We start from the raw sequence: 13,321 nt of genomic DNA on the forward strand, positions 1-13,321 counted from the left end.
AATAAATCTATCAGCCTTGTCAGGAACCCACCCAGCCCAGGCCCCTTTTGTATTTGGAAAATGTCCAAGCATCTTGCCTGGTATCCTGCCCGCTGCTTTCTAACTGGGTGCAGATCTCTTGGAAAAGACATTTGACAGTCTTGCTTAGTCCTGGAAAAGGGACCTCATGTCCCTGGTAGCACAGCACAGCCTGGTCTCTGGCACAGAGAAACACAGGGCATAGGAATGGATGATGGTGAGTCCTGGGGCTTCAGGTCTCTGGAGCTGTTAGGACTCCTCCTCCTTACCTTTGCCAAGAAAGGACAATCCCAACCTGAACCTGTCTAGAAAAAAGGCAGACTATTTGGGGAGGGGGGATGAGCCTAGACTTAAATACAGGCTTGGCACTCCATTTTGTCATTTAATTTGCTGGTCCTCTTAGTTGGCTCACCAAACCCCTTAACTTCCTCATCTGCAAAACAGGTCAGCACAGATTAAACCAAGTAGGCTGCCTGCATATAGATGTCATCTCACCTTCACAAAAACCCACTAAAAGGATAGTGAAGCAACTTAAATAGCTATTAATCCAGCAGCACAAAGAATGGGAAGGGAGAGCAGCTAATGAAAGATAAACAAATTTTGGACTTACAGGAAATGAAGGACGGTGACTCATTTTACAGAGCATCCTATAGCTCTTTGGGGAACCTGATGAGAAGTTTCAGAACCACCCAGGTGGGCTGAAGTGATTGACTGCAAATTAGTGTGTGGAAGCCCATGCATTGAACTGGGTTCTAGGCTCTCCTCCCAGCCTGGTTCCTATACCCACTCCACCTACCCTCAGCAGGAGATTGGAAGATTTTCCACTGGAGAAACCAGCTCCACCCTATTAGGGAATGGAAAGCTGTCTGCTACCTACTTCTACGGGGATGCCCTCCATTTTGCAAGTCCGACCCCCACAAAAAAGAACTTCCAGTTAGTACTATGTTGACTCTTGTTCCTAAATGTAGATAGGCAGCCAAGGCCTTGCAAACTTATGAGGAGTGCAAAATGGAAGACAGACCAAAACAGACCCACAGAGCCAAAGGAAACCTTATAAAGAACTATTGTAGAGCTGTTGATGTAGCTCAGTGGTAGAGTGCTTGCCTGGGATATCCCTGGGTTTGATCCTATTGTAGTCAGGATTTTGCAAGGGAAATAGATTTAATACAGGACACATAATTTATAGGGTTATTTTATAACAGTCACCCAAAAAGTCAAATGCAGAGGAGTACAAGAGATCTAATGGCACATTAGAGACCCAAAGAATCCAACTAAGGGCCTGAATCCCACAGCAATGTCCTGCACAAGTCCAGCTAGAGACCTAGAGTCCAAGGCAGTGGCCTTCATGAGTCCAGCCAGTGACCTGGTCCCCACGGCAATGTCTCATGCTTGTCTGTATCTCATGCTTCCTGCACCCAGAAAGCCCAAAGGCCAGTAGTGGAAGCCAGAAAACCTGTGCCAGTGGGGTGAAGGATCTGTGTCACAAGGCTGAGGAATCTGTACTGAAGCCAGGAAGTGACCCTCACGGTGAAGATCATGCCCCAAGCTCCTTAGATGACAAGAACAGCCAAGTTCTCATCAGGAAAACCAATCACAGGCTGGGAATTTAGCTCAGTGGCACTGTACCTGCCTTGCAAGTGCAAGGTCCTGAGTTCAATCTCCCATACCAAAACAAACAAACAAACAACCACAGCAAGCTTCTAGAAAATCAACAGGCAATGATATTCCCCTCCAGTTCTCTTTTTATGCTGTTGGCAACAATCCTTAGGTGGGTCTTCCACACCCAACCATGCTGATTCAATTCAGCTGGGCCTTCCAAGTTGACCACTAGTTAATCCACCACAGATCCCCAACATTGTGTGTGTGTTTTGTTTTGTTTTTCTCAAAAAGTCAGAATTGCAGTGAATTTATATTCCTAGAACACTGGAAACTAGAATTTCCTGAAACCCCAGAGTATTTGCTTCTGGGAAAGAAGACCTGGGATCCAGTAAACCAGCTCCAACCGAGATAGATGCTACAGGGAAGTGTGGGGTGATGGCTGTGCAGAGGGCTTATCTCCAGAGTATCTGTGGAACTGATACTCGTGATTGGAAATACAAAAATTACTGCAAGAAAGTCTGGTACACACAAAAAGAAAGCCTATAGAGCTAAGGATGTAGCTCAGTGGCAGAGTACTTGCTTGGCATGAATGAAGCCCAGTTCGATCTCTATTATCTCAAAAATAAATACAATAATTTTTAAAAAGAAAGCCTAGGGCCAGGGATTTAGCTCAGTGGTTCCAGCGCCTGCCTCAAAAGCGCAAGGTCCCAAGTTCCATCCCTGGTACCAAAAAAAAAAAAAAAAGCCTGACCCACCCCAAGAAAGCCTGACAATACATTCATATATATATATATATATATATATATATATATATATATATATATATGAAGAAAAATAATTAGGAAGCGCTCAATGAGAAAAAAATGTAAATAGCACCCTGATTGGCTCACCAGAGAATATTTAAATAGAATGCATTTTTTTCACTATAACCTCAGAATCAAAATGGAATGGTTTTATAAGTGATACCATTTTGGTAGAACGTATTTATTGTTTCTGTTTTTCCAAGACTGTGTAGTTCTGGCTGCCCTTGAACTTGCCAGGTAGCCTAAGCTGGCCTTGAACTTTGCAATCCTCCTGGCTTAGCCTCCCTAGTGCCTGGGACTACAGGGATGTACAATCATGCCCTGCATTATAGTATTTATTAATAGTGTTAATAAATTATATGTAGGGGTGGGGATTTAGCTCAGTGGTTCCACCGCCTGCTCCGCAAGCACAAGGACCCGAGTTCGATCCCCGATACAAAAATAAATAAATAAATAAATAAATAATATGTAGACATTAATGATTTAACCAAAAGTTATAATAAGATCATATTAGGAGGATGGAAGAGGGGAAAGTACAGTGATTGAGTTGTGAGAAAAAGCATCATCTTTGAAGGAAGCCATTTGATGATGCCTAAAACAAATAAAAAATAGTTTATAACCTAGGTTAGTGGTTCTCAACCAAGGGCAATATTACCCTAGCCCCTCAGGAGACTTCTGGAAATCCCTGAACAGGTTTTTGATCACAGTAACATCAAGTAGTGTATTAGTTCCCTGTGGCTAGTATCCCTGGCCCATAGGTTTATTATCTTACAGTTCTAGATTTCAGAAGTCCCATGTGATTAGCCTGGGTCAAAATCTGTGTCCAAGGCTGGGGATTTAGCTCAGTGGTGCTGCTGCCTGCCTCGCAAGCACAAGGTCCTGAGTTAGATCCCCAGTACAAAAAAAAAATCTGTGTCCATCGCTTCTCGGCCTTTTGACTAAGATCAAGTGTAAAAAAATCTGTGTCCAGAGCACTGTGTTTCACTTGAAAGACTCCTGGGCTGCTAGGCATAACCTACTCCTCCTTTATCTTTCAGGCTGCTAGAGGCTCCCCGGATTCTGTGGCTTATTGTCTCCTGCTTCACCTCTGAACTGTATTTCTGTTTTCATCACATTTCCTCTCCAGTGCCCCTCTCTGCCACCATTATGAACCCTTGTGAGCGCATTGGGCCTACCTGGATATTTCAGGCACCTCTGCTATTAGGGTCAGCTGATTAGCACTGTGTTTTGTGTTTGGTTTCTTGTTTTGTTCTGAGGGAGGATCTCACTATGTAGTTAAGGCTGTTGGCCTTGAAGTCACTATGTAGCTCAGGCTGGCCTTGAACTCATGGCGATTCTCCTGCCTCAGCCTTCCAAGTGCTGGGATTACAGGCATGTGCCACCACACCTGCAAAGCACTGTTATTTGCAGCCTCGGTTCCCCTTTCCATGCTGCAGAAATATTCACAGTTGCAGGGATTAGAGAGTGAACACTGTGATGGGAGGTGTCATTCTGCCTACACACATGGACGGGAGCTAGGGATGCTACAAAACATTCTGAAGTGCCAGGAAAGACCCTGTGATAGTTAATCATGGACTCAACTTGAATAAGAAATGTCTTGCAGATTAGTTTAATACAGTTCTGGATGATTGACTTACTGAAGGGGGAAGACCCACTCTTTATGGGGGTGGCACCAACCAATAAGCTTGTAGCCTAGATGGAATAAAAATGGGAAAGAAGAAGGAAATCTCACTTTTGCTTCTTCAGAGGAGCTCCAGTTTTTATCACCTTTGGATATCTATCTCCAGGCTTCCAATGCAGACTCTTCAGCCTTCCAGGACATATTCTTCAGCTTTCCAACACAGACCCTTCAGTTTCCCAATACCGCTCTTGAACAGAAATCTGCAGGGAGCTCCAGGCCTTTGACTTTTTTTTTTGGTACTGGAGATCGAACTTGGGACTTTGCGCTTGTGAGGCAGGCGCTGGAACCACTGAGCAAAATCCCCGGCCCAAGTTGAGGTTTTTGGTACTAGGGATCGAACTCAGGACCTTGTGTTTTCCAGGCAGGCGCTGTGCCACTGAACTACATGCCTGGCCCAAGGGTTTTTTTATCTAAGGTGGTAAATGAGTTATGCTGGGTTCTAGCCAGAGGTGGCAATGAGAAATGGGAATCTTTTCTATCTTGTTCTGGGCTTTGAGCACACAAGTGTGCACATATGTAACATGTAAATGTTAAGATATACACATCCTTAGGCCTCCTTGGGGCATCATTTAAAAAAAAATTTAAGTTTATGATTTGATGTGTGTAATGTATAATGTACTGTTGACATGGGCATCAACACTTTATATACATAACCATTTCAAGGTAAATGTATTTTATAAGTACTTATTTAATCTTACTTTTGTAGTTAAATGTACTTTTTGAAAGCTCAATTTGAAAATCTGTTACCATAAGAAAATAAATTGTGACCGGGAATTTAGCTCAGTGGTTCTGCTGCCTGCCTTGCAAGCAGAAGGATCTGAGTTTGATCCCCAGTACCAAAAAAAAAAAAAGAAAAGAAATTGTATGTTGACTCAATTGTAATGGATACATTTTCCCTTTTCCTAGGAAAGTTTGGTATGAGCAGGTATATCTCTGAATAAGCAATTTCTACTACATACTTGGGTTTCCTGTATGTTTTACAGTTTTGCCTATTTTTAAAAGAGAAACAAAATTTTCCTAAAAGTATCTTTGAAGGGAGATTCTCTTTGCTGGGCTAGTCAGGTCACAGTCTGTGAAGACTGTAAAGAAGCTGGTTTCTGTAAAGCACATGACTAATACAGTTCACTTTTGGAGAGTTTTAATGTAATGACCCTAATTTATAACTGGGGTAAATCATGACTTAGGAAGTAAAAAGCAGCATGTTATGATCTATGATTTCAGTTCACCAGACTGACGCTTTGAAGTGAAAAATTTCAAGTTCTTTCTACGTCAATAAATAGTACGATGATGTGCGAACTTGAAAAAAAAAAGTTTGGGCCGGGGATTTAGCTCAGTGGTTCCACTGCCTGCCTCGAAAGCTAAGGACCCGAGTTCAATTCCCAGTACCAAAAAAAAAAATAAAGTTTATGATTTGAAAATAAGGAAATAAGTACTAGAATAGACAGAAGTGTTGGAATCAGGGTCCTCTTTTTTTTTAGTGTCCTCTTGAGAGAAAGACTGAAATGTGAAAGGCTGGCACAGAGACAGCTTTCCCTCTGTACAGTAGCATTAGATTTACAATGAGTATTACCTAGATAAGAATAATTTAAAACAGGTGTGATGGTATATGCCTGTAATCCTAGGTACTCTGGAGGCTGAGGCAGGAGAATCACAAGTTCAAGTCAGTCTGAGCAAATTAGTGAGACCTTGTTTTAAAATTTAAAAATAAAGGCTGAGAATTTAGCTCAGTGGCACTGCATTTCCCTTACAAGCACAAGGTCCTGAGTTTGATCCCTGGCACCAAAAAAATTAAAAATTAAAAAATAAAGGGGGTGGGGATGTAGTTTAGTGGTAGAGTGTTTGCCTAGCATGCACAAGCCCTACATTCAATCCTCAGTGCCACCAAAATAAATAACAAAAACTGACAAGAGAGATTTACTCATTTATTGCATGCTTACTACACAGATCCTGTTCAGGGCCAGGGTCTGTTCAAAGTCCTAGCCATGACCAATCAGTTTCTTAGAGGAGCTGTTGGGGGGAAAGTGAGAGATGAGCCCCAGGAAGGATGGTCAGCTTCCATGGATTACTAGGCCCTTCATTGGAGTCTAGTATTTGTCCCTGTGGAGCTTTGGCTCTAGATCCCTAAGGCTTTGTCACCAGGCACCCTGGGCTCCAGATAAGGCAGGCTACAAAGCCCTTCCTCTGCATCTCAACCCGGGGCCATGATCCTATGCTTTGTTCTCCTGGCCCACCCCTGCCTTTCCACACCCGGAGTTGATGAGCACCCCCTTCCTCTGTGCCCATGCAGCCTCTACACTTCCCCTGTACCCTGATATCTTCACTCCCTCAGGCCACATAGGCATAAACAAGATGGGGGAACCTGTTGATGTTATTTAAGCCTCACGAAGTGGTAGCTTCTCCCTTTGTGAATCACTATATTTTTGAAATTTGTCCATGCTCTACTTCATTTTCCAATTGTCAGTGGACTTCCATCCTAGCAGAAATAATTGTTTTTATATTGTTTTGTATTCCCCAGGCCAGCTCCAAGAGACACATGAGATCCTCTCCAGCTGGACTCTAATCTGCTGGGACTCCTTAATCCAGAGTAGGCAACAGCACTAGAGAACTCTGGCAGCCTGGCTCTGGCCTGTACCACCAGCCCACCACACACTCCAGGTGGCTTTCAAGGCCTCAGGGCCTCGGGGGAGCACTGTGGGGGCAGCTCTTGGTGGCCCAGTCCCAGCAGTCCTCCAGGATCCATGCTGGCAGGCAGCTCTCTGCTTGCAACCCATCTGAGTGTTTTTCCTGACAGTTTGGGGTTGGTCAACCTCCACAACAGCTACAATAAGTCCTAGCTACAAGCATTTATTGAGCACTTACCGTGTCCCAAGCCCCACAACTGGATTATTAATGCAACAAGATGATAAGGTAGCCACTCACTATCCCCAGTTTCAAAGGAGGAAACTGAGGCAGGAGAGGTTGTGTCACCTTATCCCCTACACACACACACACAATCAAGCCTGAGACAGATTTGAATCCAGCCACCAGACTTCAGGGCCAGATTCTCACAGGTTCTGCCTGGTGTTCAAGAGGTGCCTGCTGCTGGTTGTAAACTTCTCCAGGGGCTTGCCAGGCCACTCCATGGCCCTCCTGCTCCAAGAGCAGGTCCCTTCCTCTGTCCCCTCCACCCTCTGTGCCCCTGGAGACAGGCATGCCTCATTCTCCCAAGCTGAGGCTTTCTACTAGGGATCTGGTTGAACCTCACCCCACTGTTTTTCCTACAGATAATCCATTCTTATGATTTTGATCAATGCTTATTATTCCCCACCCCCACCCCGTGGCATTGTTTGAAGTTCAAAATAAGACATTTCAGAGACGTTCAGCCAGCTATTCTGTGCAATGGCCTTTCCATCCTAGAACCATGGCCCACTTTATAACCTTGTAGAGAAGGTCCCAGCACTGGTAAAGGCAAGATTGGCCACATTTCGGTACTATGCCAAGGTTGAGCTGATTCCTCCAACCCCTGGTGAAGTCACTAAAGCTATTCAGGGCCTGAAGAAAATAGTCAATAGTGCCCAAACTAGTAGCTTCAAGTAACTCACAGTTAAGGAAGCTATACTAAATGGTTTGCTGGCCACCGAAGTGTGGATGTGGGTTTTTTTTATTTTATTTTATTTTTTTGGTACCGGGGATCGAACTCGGTATCTTGCACTTGTGAGGCAGGCACCGGAACCACTGAGCTAAATCCCCGGCCTGGATGTGGTTTTATATTGGAGAGATCATAGGCAAGCATGGCATCGTGGTTCCACTGCGTGCCTCCCAAGAGCAAGGTCCCGAGTTTGATTCCCGGTACCAAGAAAAAAAAAAAGCTTCTGCAAAAACCAATCTTGATGTCAAATGCCTGTATGTCAATCATGATGTCAAATGCCTGTAGTCCCAGCACAGGATTCGCCATGAGTTCGTTCAAGGCCAGCTTAGGCTACATAGAGAGTTCAGGGCCAGCCTGGACTGCATAATGAAACACTGTCTCAACAAAACAAAACAAATCTTTAAATGCTAGGCATGGTGGCCCATGCCTGTAATCCCAGCACCTGGGAGGCTGAGGTAAGAGCATTGTGAGTTTGTGCAAGGCCAGCCTTGGCTACATAATGAGTTCAAGGCCAGTCTGAACTGAACTACATAGTGAGACCCTGTCTCAAACAAACAAAAAAAATCTTTAACATCTGATTATATTTGATTTATTATTTCAGTGTTCTTGAACCATATTTGATCAGAATATCTGCTATCTGCATAAAATAAGATGTGTTAAATTTTTTTAAAAGGCATTTTAAAAATGATCCCCCAAAAGATCCCTGTCCTGGAACCTAAAGCTGCTCCAAGAACAGCCTGATTGCTGAGGGAGGGGGCTGGATTATCTTGAGGGTTGGATTCACCCTGGGCTGGGGGGCATCAGGAAAGACTGCATTAGGTCAGGTTCACTGGTAGGGTAATATTAAACCGAGGTGGTCCTGGAGAAATGCTTGGAGGGTCTATTCAGACTGGGGCCATTTTAGTGGAGTCCTGAAGGATGGGATTTGCCAAGTAGAGGAAAAGGAAAGATGTTCTCAGCACAGAAGTGGGCAAATCACAGGTTGTTGGTTAAGACCAAAATGAATGAGACTGACTGGCAAAGCAGTCTTGCCGGGATCCATGATCAAAAAGGAGGTACTTAGGGGGTTGTCAGGGCCCCATCCTGCTGGGTAGGGGCTGAGGGTGCAGAATTGGTTGTCTCTTTTTGGGGGGCTGCCTCTATCTTACAGGCCTTGGGGGAACCGCTGACCCCTTCAGGGAGTGCTTGAGGTGGCCAAACTTGAGGTTTCCTAGCATCCATCCTGCTACAGCTGAGAAATCGGTTGATTGGACAGCTCTTGGGGATGAGCCACACGGAGGGGTCTTGAATGGTGTCCAGGGATCCAATTAAACCGTCTGTGTTACCCCATTGGAACTGAGCCAGCCTCCTCCTCTTGGCTCTGCTGGTCCCCCACTTGCAGGACCTTAGGACAAGGGGACATCCCTAGGCCCCAAGCCCCTCCCCCTACCCTGTGCCCTGAGGCCAGTGGTCCCAGGATTCCTTCCCTGGCAGCTCCACTGGGGGAGGGGAAGGAAGCAGGGGAAGCAGGGACGGTCCCAACGGGGCGTCGAGAGCTGTTCTAGCCAGCCGCTGTTCAGCTAGATTCTCCTAGCAGCCCCCACCCCTAGCCCAGTAGGTACTGTGGGGGCGGGCCAGGGCGGGGCCACCGAGCAAGCGGTTATAGTCCGACCCGCGGAAGACCAACTACTGGGCTCGATCCTGTGCCGGCTCACGGACGACCAGATCAGGTCCGCCGCCGCCGCGCACACAGATCCCACGGAACTAGTAGCTGGCCCGCCCCGCCGGGGGGCCGTGGACGTGAGCACCCTGGCGCGGAGCCAGGTGGTGCGGGGCCCTGGGCAGGGGTCTCCTGGGGGCCGGCGGCTTCTCGGGGTGCTGCTGTTTCTGCTGCTGCTGCTGCTGCCACCCGCGGGCGCCTGGTACAAGCACGTGGCGAGTCCCCGATACCACACGGTGGGCCGCGCCGCCGGTCTGCTCATGGGGTTGCGCCGCTCGCCCTACCTGTGGCGCCGTGCGCTGCGCCCGGCCGCCGGTCCCCTCGCCTGGGACACCCTGGCTCCTGGGCCCTCAACCCGCAACGCCCTCCTCCTGCTTCCCTCGGAGGTGGGGGAGCTGTGGGAGCCGCGACGCCGGAGCCTCGGAGCAGAGCTCCGAGTCCGTGCCCCTCGGAGTCCGCGCACCCCGGAGCTCGAACCGAGGCTGGGGATCCAGTCCTGGACCTCAGCGGTGTCTGCCAGGTAAGTGGGGGTGGAGGGAGCAGGCACGACGACAGCAGGCAAGAGGGTCTTGGAAATCTGATAGAAATGTGCTTTGGCACCCCACCCCCCAACTCCCTGCTGCGGCTGTGTTCCCCCACTGGGCTTTGAGAAAGGCTTTCCATGGCAGTACTCTGCCCTTGAAGCCTGAGGGGAGCGCTCGGCCCCCTTCCCAGAGTCCTGCTGTTTTTTTCTAGAGCCTTTGGAGAGACGTCTTCGTCTGTGGCCCAGCCACGGCCCCTGCAGCAAATGGCCTTCGCCAGCTCCGCTTGGCTCCAGGACCGCCCTGAGAACATTCACTGCCCACGTCGGCCTTGCGCTTGAACCAGGAGTGATCGCTGCTCCTACAAGGGTGCGCAGCTCCCGGCTCTGGCCTGGCCTGGTGTTTTGGTCAATAAAACCAGCCTGATCCCTGCGCCCCCGCGTGTGACCCTTTTCCTCTCTGCTGTGTACTTTGCATCTACCTTCAGAGCGCACATAGAAGCGCCCACGCCCTGGCAAATGTCAAGAGCCCCTTCCTTTACGGGAGGGGGGGGCGGGCACCTCACAGAGCTGCAGCAATCTAGCCTATGTCCTTGCGAGCTCATTGGGAGGAGCAAGGCAAAGACGCTGCTAGAGTCTAGGTCCCTTCCTCCACCAGTGACCCCCCTCCTGTTCAGGAGTGGGTCATTAGACCAGGCCCCAGGGACTGATGACCGACCCTACCAACACCTGTGGGGGAAGGCAACCCCCCTCCCCATCTGCTGAAGTATAGGGGAAAGTGAATCTGCATTGGGGGCTCTGCTTGCAACACAGGCAGCAAACCCAGGCTTTAGCCCATCTCCCAGCATCAATTTTATTTCTTTTTCTTTCTTTTTTTTTTTTGGTACCAGGGATTGAACTCAGGTGTGCTTGTGAGGCAGGCAGCAGAACCACTGAGCTAAATCCCTGGCCCCCCAGCATCAATTTTAACCTTAAACCCTTTCCCTCCCCTCACCCAAAGGCTTTTGGAGAGTTAGTAGGAACCAGCAGGGTCATTCCTCAACACTGCTTCTAAGGAAGAAGGTCCCTCACTTCATGCCTCCTCAAGGAACCCTCCACCTTTTATGTGCCTCTGCATTTCTAGTCATTGGCGCAAGCCTCAACATAAATGTGCTCTGCCATCTTGAATTGAGAAGGATCTCACTCCACTGGGGGTCCCCTCCAGCTCCCCCATAAATGCCTGGGTCCCTCCACCCTCCTGCTTCCTTTTCAATCAGCTTCATGGTTGCAGCACCCCCACCCCACCCCGTGGTGGTGGTGGTGAAGGGAATTGGACCCAGGGCCTCGTGCTGGACAAGAGCTTTATCACTGACTGACCTACACCCCTCCCTTTCAACCAGCATCAGTCTGGCCTCTAACTCCCACAATGGGTCTGGACCTCAAGTTGTGTGGTTCACTGTGCCCTGGTGCCATCTGGCCTTGGAGCCCTCCTTTGGCCATGTTGTCATGTCTCCCCTGGGACCATCCAGGAAGGACTGGTCCCAGGTCTGTCACCCCATTTTGACAGTTTCTCCTGACCCCTGGATACATCTTGGACCTCAAGTATGGCTGGCACTTTTTTTTTTGGTACTGTGGATCAAACTCAGGACCTTGCGCTTTCGAGGCAGGTGGTGGAACCACTGAGCTAAATCTCCGGCCCTGGCTGCTACTTTTTATTCCATCCCCCAATTCTATGGACCCCTAAATTTATTTTCCTTGATTTCATCCAGCTCTTTCTGAGGTTCTATGCTGCGTGAAGGGAAGGTCATGAACCCCTCAGGTGAATCCATTCTCCCTCCAAGCTCACTCCATTCCTGCCCCTAATCCTCACCACACCTGATCTTTCAAAACATGGTATCACCAGGTGTGGTGGTGATTTCCTATAATCTCAGCACTTGGGAGGCTGAGGCAGGAGGCTTGCCACAAGTTCAAGGCCCTCATGAACTACACAGAGAGACTCTGTCCCAAAAAGTAAAAAAAAGGATCAGGGATTTAGCTCAGTGGTACCACACCCCTCCTTGCAAGCACAAGGTCCTGAGTTTGATCCCCAGTACCAAAAGAAGAAGAAAAAAACAAAACCCCAACAACACATGCATTTCTTGACCTTGTCACTGCTAGTGCACAATACCATCATGGCTCCCCACCATCCCCATGTTCTCTGGCCAGGCCACAAGGCTGGCCCTGTGCCCAGACTCATGGCTCCTTCTGCTTCCCTACCTCTTCTTGCTCCCACCTGCAGAACCTCTAGGCAAGATTCCTGAACCATCCAGAGCTCCCACCCTGAAGGACGACTCCAGGGCCCCCAGCTGAGTTAATTGCTCCTCTGAAAGCTGTTCTAACCCTGGGCCTCCAGTTGCTCTGGCCAAGGTACACAAATCCCTGTTTCCCTGGGTCGCAGAGATATTTACCCAGTGTTTGCCAGTACCTGGTGCCAAGTGGTCTTCAAATATTCGGTCACAAGTGCTGGGAGTCTTGGCAAAGTTGCCTGGATATACCCTGGCCCAGAGTGGTGTATGCCCAGGTCCAAGGTGAAGAGGCAGAACCAATTAGCAGCTCGGCAGAGGCCAGGCTTCTCTGCCTGTCACTCCCCATGGCACTCATTCCCTATGTCCCTGCTGCATAGCCGGCTCTAGGGCACTGGCCTCATCCTAATACCCACCATGCAGAACTAGACCTGCTCTAACCCAGGTGGACAAGGCTAGGCGCAGCCCCTACCCGGACGACGCAATCCACACTTTCTTGACAGGTGGCGCTGCGTGGCTGCTGCTGGGGGCGGCAGCCTTCTAGTAAGGACTTCTCGGGCAATGGGAGGGGCCGTGGTGGAGGGGTGGGGCCTGACGGGGCCGGGCGGAGCGAAGCCGCCTCACCCTCCGGGGCCGCGCGATTACTGCCTCCCCATCCTGTGTTCTCGCTCCACGCGTCTGGGTCTCTGAGGCAGTGCAATCTGAGGGAGGAGGGCCTGACCGAGGCGTGGTGATGCTCATGGGGCCATTAGTACCCATTAGGGAGACCGCAGTGTCCGGGACGCACTAGGCTATTACTGGGATTTAGGTTCATGGCTCCACCCCCAGAGTTCCCAGGGCTTCTGCTCATCGCCACCTCTCAGAGCCCTCGCCAATGTCCAGCCTCCACCTGAGAGGAGGCGTTGCAGGTCCAATGCTTAGAGAAAAGCCCTCTGCCCCAATGGGGGTGCAAGGGACACTCCCACCCTAGGGGGGCCCTCTAATAGCCTAAGGGAGTCAAAGGCTAAGGCTAAGAGGTGGGACTCACCAGCTCTCCTGTCACCACAGAGCACCCTCACCCCTCGTTTAGCAAGTTGGCAGGGTTAGGGTGGAGTGAGGAATGAACCAGGCCC

At 49.1% G+C, this 13,321-nt stretch overlaps 1 protein-coding gene across 1 annotated transcript; it reads left to right on the forward strand.

Annotated features, from left to right (window-relative positions):
• The first annotated feature begins 8,769 nt into the window (after positions 1 to 8,769).
• Npw (neuropeptide W) lies at positions 8,770 to 10,382 on the forward strand. The gene is made up of 3 exons (XM_021251348.2): positions 8,770 to 8,784; positions 9,293 to 9,948; positions 10,164 to 10,382. Exons 1-3 carry the CDS (start codon positions 8,770 to 8,772, stop codon positions 10,288 to 10,290), a joined length of 798 nt encoding a protein of 265 aa, XP_021107007.1. The 3' UTR covers positions 10,291 to 10,382.
• The last annotated feature ends 2,939 nt before the right edge of the window (positions 10,383 to 13,321 follow it).

This window comes from Heterocephalus glaber, unplaced genomic scaffold, assembly GCF_053883595.1.
Source record: "Heterocephalus glaber isolate CG9 unplaced genomic scaffold, H.glaber_assembly_v1.0 deba00001781, whole genome shotgun sequence".
NCBI classification, from domain to species: domain Eukaryota; kingdom Metazoa; phylum Chordata; class Mammalia; order Rodentia; family Bathyergidae; genus Heterocephalus; species Heterocephalus glaber.